Consider the following 17,066-nt stretch of genomic DNA (forward strand, 5'->3'; position numbering starts at 1 on the left):
ATCTGTCTCTATATGAATGTTTCATTCTGAAATACAGATAATCTTCAAATGGTGACTTTCCCTGAGAGTTCTAGGAAGAGTCAAATTAGGGTTACCTAGTGCTTCTTTGCTTTGGGCAGCTGGGTGATGGCATTCTTTGTTCCCCTCAGCGGAAGATCTACTATCATAGGCAAGCCCTTAAGTGCTATCCTGAGTATCGTAAGTATAGGCAGAGTTAATTTGTCCTTTCCTCATTTTTCAACAACAGAAAAAATCCCACTTTTCTTGCTCCAGAAAGTCAGGGAGGAAGTAGTTCAGTTTGTCACATGACTGATTTAGTCCAAGTACACACAACAATGTTGTCAAGTGTTTTAACAACAGGCATTATATAATTTGGTGGTGCTGGAAGTGGTGGTAATCATTCTGGGGAAAAAAATTAAAGTTTTGTCAGAAATAAAAATCACCTCGGAACAGTAAGAATTGTAATATCCTTTAAAATACATTGAGTGATTTGATTTTTATGTTACTAACATTAGCATTGAATTTCTCTCTAGCCACAATGTTTTCATCAAAACTTTCTCCTGTGCTTAAATTTTTTCCATAAACTTATCTATGTCTTTAGTAATTAAAATTAATTTCATTAATTTAGTTGAAAATGTGTAATATTAATCCCTTCATCTATTTTGTTTTCTATGCTAATGTACCAAATTACCAAAAACTTGAGTGTAAGCTTAAACGACACAAATTTATTGTTATAGATTCATAGGTCAGAAATTTGAGATGATTTCACTGGGCTAAAATCAAGATGTCAGCAGGGCTATGCTCCCCTCTGAGAAGTCAAGGAGAGAATCCGTTTCGTTGCTTTTTCCACTTCCTAGGGGCTGCCTGATTTCCTTGGCTCATGTCCTTCCTCTATCTTCAAAGCTAGCAATACGGTATCTCAATGATACTTCTTTATTCACATCTCTTTGGAGCCACAGGTTGGAAAGATTTTCTGCTTTGAAGGATCCATGGGTTTAGATTGGGTCCACCTAAATAATACAATAGAATCTCCCCATTTTAAGGTCATTCACTGAATCCCATTTGCAAAATACCTTTTGCCATAAACATGCAATGGGCCCAACCATTTAAAATTTTTTTTTTAACTTCTCAAATGTGTTTTGTAGGTTTTAGTTCAGATCTTTTATTTCTTTTTTCTTAAGTATTTTATTCTATGTGATGATACTATGATTGAAATTTTTTCTTAATTTTCAGATTATTTATTACTTGCATATAGAAATGGAAATGACATTTTCATATATTGATTTAGTATTCTGGAACCTTGCTAAACTCATGAGTTCTACAAATTTGTGTAGAACCTACTTTAGGTATGTCTGTTACTTATAACCTAGCTATCTGAGAAATGTAGAATGAGAAAAGGGCACTTTAGGAATTAGGTGGAGTATGGAGTTAGAATAACTTGACTTCCTTGACTTCTCACCTGTGTGACTAAACAGATTTCAGAAAAATAGCCTAGAAAGAGTCAGTCTGTGTACAAAACTAATTACTTCCATTTGAGGTATGTTTGAAGTATTGGCAAAAGTTGGCTCAAACCTGTCTGTGACTAGAGAACATTAATTTGAAAGTCAAGTCAAGTATGGTGCTATGAAAATAGGCAGTGTGATCCGGGATATAATAAAGGGTCACATCCAGGTCAAGTCATGTAAGCATATACAGCTCTCAAACCATAATAATCATATTTAGGGGCAATGTGTGCAAGATGAAACATACCTAGAACAAGGAGAACAGGATAATAAAAAGTTATGTCATATGAGAAATTTAAACTGAGTTGTTGAAACAAATTTCTCTGAATCAACCCAAAACTTGTTCGAAGTCTATGAAATATACAAATGCCTTCTTAGTGGCTTTGGAGAAAATCAAAGAAAATGGCTATGGAGCCACATTTGAGTCAACTTAAACACATGTGGTAGTCACGGGAATTTGAGATGCTTGTTAGAAAATGTTAAAAAACACTGCACACCTTAAATGTCAACACAGATAGGTATGCCTATCTACCCACCTCTTTCTTACTGACCTATTTATGCGGGTATTACTCGAAACTAAAACTGACAAGTTACTTTTTCTTCTAAGGGCGTAGTATAATTCTTAGTGAAGATAAACAAGTTGAACCATTGCAGGAGAAAAGGAAAATTCAAAGCTGATGTGAATTCTCCTGGGGTACCAAGGACGATAGCTAGAACATTTATATTATTTTGCTATTTCTCTATGAAAACAGGACACTAACAATATCATTTCTCCTTTAGAGTATAGAAAAAGAAGCATGTCTAGCTACAAATTCAGGGATTGTATGAACATACCAAACAGCCTTTAGCTCTGTTGTTCTCGTTCATCCCAAAGAGTTGAAAGTGTCATGGTTTCCCTGACCGTTCATTCACCCAAGTTCTAACTATTTAATATGTAGTGAAGAGAAAATTTTGTTAAAGAGACGGCCAAAGTCAATTTTTATATAGGAAAAATGTATATTTGTGTCCACGTACAGCAATACAGAATTTATAACAAACCATGTGTGTCAAAACTATTAATTACATTCCAAATACAATCAGTGGAACCACAGTAGCACATATAGACGTTTAAAAAAAACATGCAGCATGTCACCAAAGGGGCTGTGTGATAATATACAACTTTTTGCTACCAGTCGTATTAGTTTGATGATTAGAATTAAGAAGCAGTAGTTTGAGCATTTTACATCTTAACAATGATAGTTAACATATATGCAGTTTACTGTTTCAGTTATATTTTAGTAATTTGTTGGAAGGTTTGGGTGACATATTAAGCATTATACCACATTTTCCTATTTAAATTTGATTTATGGGAAACTGGCTCCAAGCTAAGGTTTCCATCAGGAACTGATTCATAACTTGATGAGGGAGGTGCTTGGATGTATATGTACAATTTTTTTTTTTTTTTTAGTAGTCGCTTATTGGTTTTCTATCAAGCATCTCATTTCCTCTTTTCCCTTCCCCTTCCTAAAACTATTCTTCACATTTTAGTATCACCCCGTAGACTATGCATTGATGTCATTTGGGGAAAGCAGATTATACCCACGGAGGCAGGCCATGCATGACTAGCTGGAGCAGCATATCCCATTGTTCCCAGAAGGCAATACACCAACATACATTCATGGTTCAAGAGTAAATAAGCATGGTTTCTGGATATAAACTCTATTGGAAATAGGGCATTATCCCCTGGATATAAACCTCTGTTTACACCAACCCAAGCTGTAATTCTTAAGATGTAGTACAGATAAAATTGTTCTTTCTATATGAAAGCAGAAGGATGGATTTGCACAGTTCAAGGACAATATGCTCTGGTTTTATACCTGTTCAGTTATTGAGGATCTTCCTTTCTGCCTTGGAAAAATTAATCATGTTCATAAAGTCAAGAATTTTATTTCTAAAATACAATTTAATGACTTCACTATCCTTTGTGAACAAAAATACCACTAATCTTCTAAAGGATGAAGAAAAGTGAGCCTGTCTAAATATATGTCTTGACTGGATGTTCATAAACTATTTGATATCATAATAGAAAAAAGTAATTTTTCCAATTAAGAGTCAAGAGACTTACAGTTCCAACTCTTTAAAATTAACATACACAATATACTGCTACATAATGTAAGTCTTGTGGGGGCATGAGCACAATAATGGCTCAGTTTTCTTTTTGTAAATCGAAATGAGCTGGTCTATTTAATTTATAATCCCTATTGGCACTTACTATCTACGAATTCTAATTTAGGGCTCAGATTGTGGCCCTGTCATCCAAAAGAGCAACCAAATTAAAAGATACAGTAATTCTTCTATTTTTAGCTTATTATATGCTAGAAAGAAAAACAAAAAACAAAAATGCTATAAACTCATGTTACTAAGAAACACAAATCTGAAAACTTTATGACTCTATACCATAGAATTACCTCGTAGTATTTTTATGTTTAGACCTTTTGAAATAGTACCTACATGTTTCTATTTCATAATTCACATTTGCATTGGCAATTTCACATCTGTACAAATCTTATGATCGTTCTTTAATAAATACAAAAGCATAAAAATACCTGTGAAATTTGGACAAATATATTACTCCTCAGTATAGCCCATCCAGATTCTTAGTTTAACTCATTCAGTTACTACAAAGATCTTTAGAGCTGAATCTGATATTGTGTAACAGTACATCACTGCCCTCTGATGGCACTACTAATATGCAATTTTAAATTCAGCAAGCAAAAAAACACCTTTATTGCAATGTAAAACACCATATGTTAATTTTATCAGCCACAGAAATAGAAAATTAGGAGAAAGTAATAATTTTCTACAAATTTTCATTACTTAGCAAGTTATAAAAATTTACAGTGTTCCTTCACATAAGCCCTTCAAATGATTTTTCAAAATTTTCCCTGATGATCAATTTAAAGGCACGAAGTCCGTAAGTTTAAGCAAAAGCCTTCATAGATAATGAAATAAAGAGATACAAGGCTAAGCAGAAAACTAGAGATTGCGAGGTCATTTTATAAAAGAGAGAAAATACAATGGCAAACTTTAATGTCTGAGATTTTTGCAGACTTTTTACATGCGATATATATTTATTCACTATTTAGGTCCATGTTTTAACTACTAAAAAATGGCAAATTGCCTACTGCCTGCAGAAGAGCAAATATAAGAAAGTAAGTATTTAATGAAAGGTCTGGCATTTTCTAAGTTTGAAAATCAAAAGCATTTTCAGTATATCAATATTGAAAAAGCACTGACTGCATTTAATGGCACTAAAATTGCAAAGTCTGAATCTTCATTTATTCAAAGAGAAGAAAGTAAGCTGAGGACGTCCACTTGATTGCAGATATTAATTACTGGCAGTAGACTGTTCCAATCATGTGAGGCTTATGAAACTGTCCACTAGAAAAGATAAAAATACATGGAGAAAAGTAAATTTTATATAAAGTGATGTAAAAATATTCTAGCGTACAAAAATAGGGATGTGGGCTATACAAATGCAAAATGATTTCTATGTGGAGCAGTGATAAGTATAATTTTACATTATGGTCAAACGTCTGAAATAAGATCTATGATTGTTTAAAAACACAAAGAAGTAAAACAAAATATCTGGGCAGGTTGACATACAATAGTATATTAATTTCAGTGCTAATAATGTGAACTGCTAATACAGTGGACATTGTTCTTGAACATTTATATACATTCCAAAGTGATCATGGGTAACTAAATCCCAAAATATCCAATAGTCAGTTTAGGAAAAATAAAACAAAATACCACAAAATAAAAACAATGAAACCTATAAAATAAAAATAGAGGCATTCTTGTTTGAGGCAGGGAGCCAAGAAATGGCAGAAATTAAGTAATGGTTTGGCAAAATCTTTTCCTTGCTTGACTTGAGAAACTTTGTTGTTCTGTTCACTCAACTCTATTAATCTGCAGTAGTAAATTCTGAAAATAGCCACTGGGATGGTACCAGGTATTTACCAGTCTCTTCAGGAGTGGTTTTCATGTACATCAAAGGAATTTTATTGGGTGGTATACAGTTTTTTTTAAAAAAATCTGTATTTAAGTTTTGAGAATTCAGGGTTAATCCAAGTAAAGTTGCTTTTGCTTATTTTAGGACTTCTTGGAGACTTGAACACTAAGCCTTTTTTAATCTCTAAGAAAAGGATTCATCATACAATATAGGATCCAGGATTTTAAAATATTTTTTTTAGCATGGGACTCTATGGGACTCCATTTCCCACAATATATCTCTGAAGACTAGTGTTAAAAACACTAGAGTAGTGATTCTCAATCTGGTTTAGTATTAGGCTACATTGTGAAGCTTAAAAAAGTCCTGATGACTAAACTCCAATCTCGGGGAGGTTCTGATTGGTATGAGGTGGGACCCAAGGGTCAACCTTTTTAGAAAGTTCCTCCTGAGATCCTACCACAGGGCTAGGGTTGAGAGCCACTGCACGAGAGGTCTGCCACTACTCCTGTACTGTTATATCCTGTACTGATATTAGCGTGCACCCGGATGCCAGCATCACACTTACCTCTTAAAACAAGGCTGCCTTGACACTGTGGAAGACAGTATGGCGGGGGGGGGGGATGGGCAAAATGGGTGAAGGGCACTGGGAGATACAGGCTTCCAATTATGGAATGAATAAGTCATGGGGGGAAAAGGTAGAGATTGGAGAATATAGTCAATGGTACTGTAATAGGGTTGTATGGTGACAGGTGGCAGCTAGACTTGTGGTGAGCACAGTATAAAGTATAGACTTGTGGATCTCTATGTCGTACACCTGAAACTAATGTAATTTGCACATCAATAAAAAGAAATTAAAAAGATAAAAAAATAAGGCAGCCTTTCCAGAAGATAGTGAGCATTGCCAATGCCAATTATGTAAGATGAGTATGTAGAGTTCGTGAAGACAGGGAAAGGACGTGTTTTCCTCATACTACGGAGTCTGGTTAGGAAGAATCTAGCTACATAATAGGACACTCCAGGCCAGCCTGTGAAACAGGCCTGACCCTAGGCCAAGGGACTTGAAAATTAAAGTCACACTCTGCCTTACGTCCCTCCTTCTATTACCTCTGAGCCTCTAAAAATTGATTTTGAACTTCACTGTATGCTTTTGATGATCTATGCAGATGGTCATGGAGAAAGGAGCATGTCCCTTAAAGCTAGTGTATTAGTGGTAGAAGTGATTAGGAATATTCCAAGGAAAATGACACAGTGTACAACAGTTGTGGTTTATCAGAATGAGCCACTGTCCAACTCTGATGGCCTTGAGAGTGATTTTTATTAACGGAACCAGAGAGCTTTCTTGTAAGCACAGTATACAAAGAAAAATGGGTACTAAATTTAAAATTGGGATGATTTTAATTCTGAGCACTTCTGAAGGGACCAGAAGCAGTACATGGCCTAATTTATTTCTAATCTATAGGCTTCAGGCTATGTTTCAGGTTTAATTAAGAAAGCTGCTTTCTTTCCTAGAGTTTAAAAGCTGTGAAACTTGTTAGGTTAGAATATGTCAAATAAGTATCTTCTTAATTCTGGCTACATATAAAGTATCTTTTTTTTTATAACATTATATGTGATTTTAATTGTCACTCAGTACCTCCATTTCTTCTATTATGAAACACTGAAACTTAGCATCATTTCCAGTCCTACAATTTAATTTTCATAATTTTTTTTGTTTTTGAGAACCTTCTATGAAGTAAACCTGCTGGCATAGACCTATATCTCAGTGGAATAATTAAACATCTATACTTCTGATAAATATTTGACTTTGTATCAACCGTTTTACTTTACAGATTTATTCTATTCTATTGTGAAGGTATATAAAAAAATATAAGCACAATGGTTACAGTTATTTATCTTAACACTGAAGCCAATTACTCTATACATTGTTAAAAGTTAATGATAAAAAATGTTTTCTTTTAATTCCATTTATTAAACAAAATCAGATGAAGTAATACACAATGGTGAAATACACATAGGTAAATCTTATTTCTATGTGATATCCCTGAGCCAGGATCGCCTCTGACCAGGAAGCCCCTCAATTGCCTGGCCCACAGGTTAGGCGGATATATACATGTATGCATTTATATACATAGTTTTAAGAGCAAAAAAAAAAAAAAAAGTCAGTGGTATTGTGACAGTGTTGTATGGTGACAGGGTAGCTACACTTGAAGTGAGCATAGCAAAATGTATTGAGAAGTTGCATCACTATGTGGTACACCTGAAACTAAGGTAACATTGTGTATTAACTAGACTTAAAAAAATTAAAAATTTTAAAAAAGCAAACAGAATTGAGAAGAAAGTAAATCAGCTAAATAAGTGCTAATAAATCATTGACAAGTTAAATATAAGCAAACGAAACTGAGCACATTGTCTTTTCACAAATATACTTGAGAAATTTATTTTCTTTAAAAATGGACCAAAGAATAAAATCTTAATATCTGAACAATTATTCTCTTGAGCTTAAACATGTAAAATAAAACCTTTATAGTCCTGCAGACAATAAAGATCCCCAAGTTCAGGGACCTGTTTAACTTGTCTATCATTACATTTCCAGTGTCAGGAACTGCAATTTTAACACTGGGAGGCGGGAGGTACGTGTACCACGCTCACCACCCTCCCATAGATCCTATTGTCCAATTTACTTCACTATGATAATGAGTGACAACAGAAAGCTCAAAAACCACAAATCACTGAGTGAAAAAATGTAGGTTATATATATATATATATATATATATATAAAAAAAGAATCCATAGTGTAATTCAATTTAATAAGATTAATGTATAAATGGATATTAGAAATGATGTCCGTCAAAATGACACTGAATTGGGGTGATTTTTATGTTCTTCTTTATACTCTTCATATTAAGTTTCCTATATATTAGTTTGAATTATATAAAGTACTCAGATATAGTGTTAAGATAATCAGGGAAAACAATCTATTTTCCTTTTGGGAAAAAGAAGGTAACTCTACTACAATGAATGTTGGAATGTCCAAATAAATTGGCACTTCTCCCAATCTCTATTATTCATGCTTTTAAATTAATTCAAAAATTCCTGATAATTCATTGCAAGAGGAAATTATTGAATAGACTGCTACTGAAGTTTTTAAAAACTCCAGGTAAATGAACCTTAAGTAAATTTTAATACTTACCCTAAGTCCACCTGCTGGTGGAGGCCCAGATTCAGCCATTTGTTTTTCTATTTTTTCCTTTTTCTTTCTCTTTTCTTCCACAGATCGAACATCCAGAATGCCCCGAGATGCAGCCTTTAGAAAACGTATTAAGTAGTACAGAAAAACAACAAAAATCAGTATTCAGTATCCAAAAGGTGTTTGTTGGTTTTTAGGTTTCTCTTTGGAGATGAGGAATTTTATCTTTGGTTATAAAGAACTAGACTATTTCTACAACAGCTTTATATAAAACATATTATCATTTCTTCACTGGGTATTTTTCCCCTAAATTTCACACGTCACTGTTTTATAAGGCATCATATTATCCCAAGGAAGGTTATTAAAGGGGCATTGCACAGAAGACATCTGTAATTTTCATGCATTAAATGATATATATACATTAATGTAAACTATAGAAATACAGAAGTCATTTTGAAAAATGATTACATGTAAATTTACAGGTTACCAGACACCATTTTCATTACATATTCTAGTAATAAATAAAGTACACAATTATCTACGTGGGCAGAATTTTATTTCTACTCTTACCTCCTTCTGTCTTCTCTCTGCAGCCTCTGCGAGCTTTGCTCTTTTCTCTTCCTAAAGAAAATATGTAAAAAAAAAAAATGTTTTAAAATAAAATGAAATATTATGGAGAATTTATATCTTAGAGATAATATAACCAATTTACAAAAATATTTAGTACTTGTTCAAAATGTCCCACTAAGACTGCTACTATTTACAATGTTCATGAAACACTCAACTTCCTGAATTTCATTCTTCCAATTGATATATCTTCAAATAAGCACATAAGACACATATATGTAAGTACATATTATATATGCATATATATATATATATTTTTTCAGGTTGGCCTATAAAATAATTCATTTGCTTTTTTTTTTTTGAAAGGGGCTTACAAACTAGTCAGGGCAATAATAAAACAAATGACATTTAATAACACAAGGAAGGAAATACGTGGTTTGAAGTAGCCTGGTATTTTCAGAGAATGTTCATGAACGAAATGGGCTACTCTCATTGTGTAGGACATGAAGCCCTGAAGGAAATTTGTAAGAGGTACTGCTCCATGTTGGGAAACAGTGGATATTACTTTTTATACCATGTATTGCTAATATTAATTATAAATTATAAATTCTTCAAATATATGAAACAGTAAATAGAACTCTCTTGGCAGCTACGATAATAGTTCCTTTGTTTTTCATACCACAACATACATTTATTCATTCATTCGACAAAGAGTTACTGAGCAACTATCATGCCTCAGGAACTTTTCTAGGCGCTGAGGATGCAGCAGTGAAAACACACAGACAAATGTTTCCACACACATGGAACTTACGTGCCAATGAGGAGACACAGGTAAATATAATCAAGTAAATACATATCTGTTAAATAGTAGTAAGTGCTTTGAGAAAATATAAAGAAGAGTACGGTGGATAAGAAATGGAAGGATGATTGGGTGGTAGAGTGGGGGATCTATTTTAGTTAGGGTGGTCCCCAATAAACTCCAAAGATAAAGTGACATTCAAGTAGTGAGTCATGTGTTTATCTGTGGGGATGAGGGGGTGTGCTTAACAAATGCTGCCATATTGGTCTTTTATCAACAGGCATATAAACAAAATTAACAACGTTTAAAAGCAACCGTAGCAAGAAAGACAAGGTACACTTCCCCATATCGACTTCCAGGTCATTTTTAGTACCCATAATCAAACGGCTGAAGAGTGAATGTACTTCCCTAAACAACTCAGTTCCTTCAACAAATTTTTAGATAGGAGAACAGAGGAATTTAGCTTTTCTGTTATCAACAACCTGTCAGGACTATTAATGTAAAGATACTGTTGTAAATAGAAAGCTACAAAAAGTATAAATGAATTGTACCACAAACCACCTAGTTAAGTAGGAATTTCAGCTAGACAATGAATAATTTCTAGTATAAGTATGTCCCAAATATTGCATGAGGCACATCTATTTTTAAACCATATTCTTTTTAATCTAAAATTTATCTAAAAATTCTAACTTAAATAATTAAAAAATACTGGGCACCCTGTATTTTTATTTGCTAAACGTGGGTTACAAATTGCACGCTCTTTGCTATGTAAAATCCGTATTGTTTTAAAAGAAGAAATAAAAGAGAGAGCTACATAGTAATGGGAAATCATTGATTACTACAATATCCAATAAAGCATAGGAGCGTAAGGGACTTTATTGAGCACCTTCTTGAAACAGTTGGTACAGACACAGGAAAACGCACATCTCCTAGAAGATTAAACACTTCAGTTGACGAAGAGAGGAATTCTTTTCGCACCCTGACTCCATCCACCGCATCGCCAAGAATGGCCCATACACCGCACCGTCCGCGTACGCCTGCGTCCTACGAACTCCCAATTTCGCCCAAGTCTGCGAAAGGTAAACACCCTGCAGGCGCCTTTGGACAATTTTTTGTAACGGAAGTGGAGAGACAGACACGGAGGCGGCAGCGGCTCAGGTCCTGCCGCCTGACCCAAGGTCCCTCGAAGCGCGTCCACACGTCTTCGACACCATACACCCACCGGCGAGCTCTCCAGCCCGCGCCCCCGCTTCCAACGGCCCGCCCGGGTGCCCACAGCTCGGGGCCTCCAGGCGCGCCCCACCGGAGAACAGGTGCGCGCGGCGCGGGTCGGCCGACATGGGAACCGGGGGACATGGGGACGCGGCCTTACTCACCAGGTCCGGCGAGGGAGGCGCGGTCTCCCCAGGACAGGGAAAACACAGCCCCATCGGGAGAAAGGCTGGGGGTCCCTTTCTGGGCCCGCCCCAGACCCGGCAGTGCGAACTGCGCGATCAGATAGGCTTCACAGGTTCGCTGCGCTCGCCCCGCCCCCACCCGGGACCGGCGGCTCGGCTCCGCCCCGCCTCTCTGCGGCAACGCCCCACCCCCGCCCCCGACTCCGCCCCGCTCCTACCTCTTCAGCGGCTCCGCCCCGCCCCCCTCGTCACTCCGCCCCGTCCTGCCTCTTCCTACCGCCGTAAAGAGGCGACTCCCACCGCGCCCAGCCCAGCCCAGCCCAGCCCAGCCCCGGGTGGCCAGTGCCCGCCGGGCAGACAAGGCCGCCCTGTGCGGAAAAGTCTGCGGCATTTTGGCAGAGTGAGAGAAGGGGAGAGAGAAATAAATACCACGTTTTCTTTATTCGTTTGTCAGTGGACAGATTGAGTTACTTCCATACGTTGCTACTGTAATATTGCAACGAACATGAGATTACAGCTACCTCTTCATGATAATGCTCTGGTTACCTTTTGCCCATATACCCAAAAATGGGATTCCTGGATCATATATATGGTAGTTTTAATTTTAATTTCTAAGAAATCTCCATAGTATTTTCCATGGTGGCTGTACCAGTTGACAATCCCAGCAACAGGGTTCTCTTTTCTCCACATCCTTGCCAGCAGTTATCTCGTCTTTTTGGAAATAGACATCATAGCAGGTGTGACTTGATACTTCATTGTGGTTTTGATTTGTATTTCCCTGATAGTTAATGATGTTGAGCACCATTTCATGGACCTGTTGGCCATTAGTACGTTGTTGGGAAAATGTCCATTTAGGTTCTTTGCCCATTTTTTTAAATCGGGTCATTTGTTTTTTTGCTCTTGAGTTGTAGAATTTACTTGTATATTTTAGATATTAACCCATTATCGTATATATGATTTGCAAATATTTTCTCCCATTCCATACATTGCCTTTTCATTTTGTAGTTTTCTTTGCTGTTTTTTAGTTTGAGAGGTTTTTAGTTTGGTATAGTCCCACTTGTTTATTTTTGCTTCTGTTGCCTTTGCTGTGAGTGTCAAATCCAAAATATCACTAAGACCAAGGTCTAGGAGATTACTGCTTATGTTTTCTTCCAGGAGCTTTATGGTTTCAGATCTTATGTTCAAGTTTGTAATCCATTTGACTTGATTTTTGTGTATGGTGTTAAGAAGTCCATTTTTGTTCTTTTGCATGTGGCTGTGCAGTTTTCCAAATGCCATTTATTGAAGAGACTACCTTTTTCCCTTTGTGTGTTCTGAGATCCTTTGTCAAAAATTAACTGATCATATGTATGTGGATTTATTTCTGGGCTTTCTGTTCTGTTCCACTGATCTTTATGTCTGTTTCTATGCCAAACTCTACTGCTTTGATTGCAATAGCTTTGTAATATAGTTTGCAATCAGGAAATATGATTCTAGCCTTGTTCTTAAGATTGCTTTGGCAATTCAGGGTCTTTGTGGTTCCATACAAATTTTAGGATGTTTTTCTATTTCTGTGAAAAACGACATTGGAATTTCAATAGGGATTGCATTGTATCTGTAGATTGCTTTTGGTAGTGTGGACATTTTAACAATATTAATTCTGATCTATGAACATGGGATATTTTCCCATTTATTTGTGTCCATGGTGCACTGATTGCTTTCTATCTCTATATGTTGATGATACTTTCTAGAGTTCCAGATAAATGGAATATCATATGTGCTTTATCTTACATTAAGATAAAGTTTTTAAAGTTCATCAGTGTTATTTTGTGGCAGTTCCTTCAATAATATTCCATTGTTGTAGATATACCCTATTTTATTTTAAATCCGGTGTAGTTAACATACAGTGTTATGTTAGTTTCTATAGTGTACAATATAGTGATTCAACAATTCTATACAATACTCAGTGCTCATCAGATAAGTAAATATACCACATTTTATTTTTAGTTTTTTTTAAAGATTTTTTTTTTTAAAGTTTACTTGAGAGAGAGAGAATGCGAACAGGGGGAGGGGCAAAGGGAGAGGAAGAGAGAGAATCCCAAGCCGACTCCACACTGAGCGTGGAGCCCAGTGCAGGGATGGATCTCACAACCCCAAAATCATGACCGAAGCCGAAACCAAGAGCCAATGCTTAACCAACTGAGCCACCCAGGCACCCCGATATACAACATTTTAAAAATCAGTTTTTCCTATCCATGAACTTAATGGGCTGTTAGCACTTTGAGGGTGTTATAAGCAAATCTCTATACATATTTGTGTACAATTCTTTGTGTGAATATGTTTATTTCTCTTCAGTGAACACCTGGGTAGAATAACTGGGTCATATTTCACATGTATGGAAAACTGTCAGGAATGTTTTTTGTAAGTTACAGTGCTTATATCATTTCCATAGCAAACATATAAGTTAAGAAAGTACCAGTTGTTTCTTAGGCCTAGCCAAAGTTGGTATGGTCAGCATTTTAAGTTTTACCAATTCAAAAGGGTGTGTAGTGGTATTAATTTGCATTTCCCACATTTTCATGTACATCTTGGCTATTTGTATATCTTTTTAGAAATAGGAAATCTTTTGGGGCACCTGGGTGGCTCAGTTGTTAAGCGTCTGCCTTCAGCCCAGGGCGTGATCCCAGGGTTCTGGGATCGAGTTCTGCATCAGGCTCCCTGCTCCGCTGGAGCCTGCTTCTTCCTCTCCCAGTCCCCCTGCTTGTGTTCCCTCTCTCGCTGGCTGTCTCTCTCTCTGTCAAATAAAGAAAAATAAAATCTTTGGAAAAAAAAAAAGAAATAGGAAATCTTTTGTCCACTTTATGGAATGTTTATATTATTTAATATTTAATATATTATTTAATGAGTTCTAAAAGTGATTTTTTTGGGGGTGGGGGTTTGTTTGGTTTTGTTTATTTTGGCTTGGTTTCTTCTTGGCCAAAGCACATATTATCACTTCAATCCTATGAAATCCACTTAGAGTTTCTTTATGGCCCAGCAGATGGTCTATTTTATTGTTCCATGGTGTACTTTAACGAATATGTGTTCTGTTTGTTGGGGTATTCTTTAAATATCAGTAAGGTAATTGGCTAGTAATGTCATTTAAGTCTTTTATCTACTGATTTTCCCATCCATTTCTAAGAGAGGAGTATTTATATTTCAGATATAATTGTGGATTTGTCTATTCTTTGAATTCTTCCAGTTTTTGCTTAACATATTTTGATGCTCTGTTATTGAGTGCATATGCTTATTATTATTGTGTGAAACTTTTGTGATTATAAAATGTTCATCCAGCGCCAATAATATGACTTGTTCTGACAACCAATTTATGTTATTAGTTTTAAGATTTTTGTTTTCATTGTATATATTTAATTTTTGAAACTATTAATATTTATATACAAAGTGTGTTTCTAATAGTTTGTAGTTGTTTTGCATTTTAAAAATCCAGTTTGACAGTCTCTGCCTGTTGGGGGAAAATTCTCTATGGGTCTTTCACGTTTCTGTTTTCTAAGCAAAGGTTTTAATAATTTTTGTTCTAGACTCTCTTTCAAGGATGTTTGTATAGTAAGCACACTTGGAAGATATAATCTCCTCCAGAGCAGATTTGTTTACTGTCCAGCGTAATACAGATAATGTCTACTCCAGAGCAAATGTTGGGTAGGATTGCTAGGATCGGGGCTTCCTTAGCTATGATACAAGCCCACTGTGTGCGCAGCATCCACCAGGGCATACCTATCCCCCATGGGACTTGGGAGTCAAGGGAAACCAATGTAAGCATGCACTTGAGTAACAAAGTCCTTTGTTTTCTGCCAGCCTCTATGAAACTATGGTGGTCTAACCTGTTATCTTGTAAAAATAAAGTCTAAAATCCTTCACAGTTCTTGCTACTTCCTTTTAGTTGGAGTGTTTAGACCATTTGCATTTAATGTAGCTGTTGATCAGTTTGGGATTGATCATCTTGACATTTGTTTTATTTTCAAATCTGTTCTTTTTTTCTTCTTTCTCTATCTTCTTTGGATGGATTTTCAGCATTCCATTTTTATCTCCACAAATAGCTATATCTCTTTGTGCGTGTGTTAGTTTCTCTAGTATTTACAATATGTATCCGTAACATCTGAGCCTCCCTTCACGCACTATACTTCTTGTGTAAACTGTAAGCTTTCCATGAACTGTACTTCCATCACCCCTCTCCTACCACTTGTTATTGTTGTCATACATTTTATCCCTGCCTGTTAATACCGAAATATGTTAGTTTTGCTGAAAACCGTCAATTATTTTTTAAATTAAAAATTAGAATACAGTTCTCTTATATTTACACATATATGTATCATTTCCAGAGCGCTTCATTGTTTCATGAAGATCCAAAACTTTATCTCATATAATTTTTCTTCCACCTAAAGAACTTTCTCCTGCAAGTCTGCTAGTGATAAGTTTTTTTGGCTCTTCTTTTCTGGAGAAAATATTCTGCATTTCTGCTTTGGTTTTGAAGGATATTTTTGCTCCATATAAAACTTAAGTTGACTTTTTTTTCCTTTAAGGATGTCATTCTGGTTTACTTGGTTTCTAATGCGGATGTACCCCAATCCCCCATGATGTTTCCTTTCTCTTTTTGAGGTTTCTCAGTAGTTTGATTACCAGGTAAGTTGGTAAGGGTTGGTCTTTATCTTGCTTGGTGTTCATTAAAATTTCTGGATTTGTGGGACTCATTTTCATCAAACTTGGAAGCATTTTGGGAATTATTTTAACTCCCATCCTCCTGCATTCAGACATTCCTAATTACTCATATGTTAGAACATTTGATATTATCTCACAATTCAACAAGAAGCTAATCATTTTCCTAGTTTTTTTCTCTTTGCCTCAGTTTGAACTATTTCTATTGCTATATCTGCTGTATCTTAAATTTCAGTGAATTTCAGGTATTTTTCAGTTCTAAAAGTTGCATTTGGTTCTTTTTAATATCTTTCATTTCTGTCCCTGTTGCATTTACATTTTTCTTTAAGTTGCTGAGCATAGCCAACATACTGATAATAGATGTTTAATTCTTCTAAGTCTTTCATCTCTTTTCATTTTGTATCTCTTCATATTGACTTGATTTCCTTTTGATGACATGTTACAGTTTTCTTTTTCTTGGCATGCTTTTGATTTGGTAAAAGACATTGGATATTGATAATAGACAAAGAGTAAACAGATCTGTCCAGATCTGGAATACTCCTCCAGGCAATAAATGGGGTTCATTTTGTTTCTCCTCTCTTTATTTTGGAAGCTGCAAATCAGTCACTGAATATTTTTGTTAATTCACTAGTCAATAATTTATTTATAAAATAATTGTGATTATTGCATTTACATATTAGAAATTACTTATGTAATTGAGAGCATTTTACAAAGACAGATGTGATTATCATTTTATATGTAAAAGTAAAATTTAATTCAATATTCAAATTTTACCTTATATGAAAATTTTAATTACATGATAGCTTATTTGTAATATCAGGGAAAAGCATAGCCTTTAGTCATATTATAACTCTTTCCCAGGACTGTGTAAAGATTTTAAACATTTTGTTTAAACACAAGTCATTATAAATATATAGCAAAGGAAGTCTGT

General features: G+C 35.5%; 1 protein-coding gene across 1 annotated transcript; it reads right to left on the reverse strand.

The window, feature by feature from the left end:
* Nucleotides 1-2,478: 2,478 nt before the first annotated feature.
* SVIP (small VCP interacting protein) lies at nucleotides 2,479-11,620 on the reverse strand. Its single transcript, XM_026512216.4, has 4 exons — nucleotides 11,426-11,620; nucleotides 9,254-9,304; nucleotides 8,687-8,800; nucleotides 2,479-4,922 (listed from the first exon to the last, which is right to left on the reverse strand). Exons 1-4 carry the CDS (start codon nucleotides 11,477-11,479, stop codon nucleotides 4,908-4,910), a joined length of 234 nt encoding a protein of 77 aa, XP_026368001.1. The 5' UTR covers nucleotides 11,480-11,620; the 3' UTR covers nucleotides 2,479-4,907.
* Nucleotides 11,621-17,066: the final 5,446 nt, after the last annotated feature.

This window comes from Ursus arctos, unplaced genomic scaffold (assembly GCF_023065955.2).
Source record: "Ursus arctos isolate Adak ecotype North America unplaced genomic scaffold, UrsArc2.0 scaffold_23, whole genome shotgun sequence".
Lineage (NCBI taxonomy): Eukaryota > Metazoa > Chordata > Mammalia > Carnivora > Ursidae > Ursus > Ursus arctos.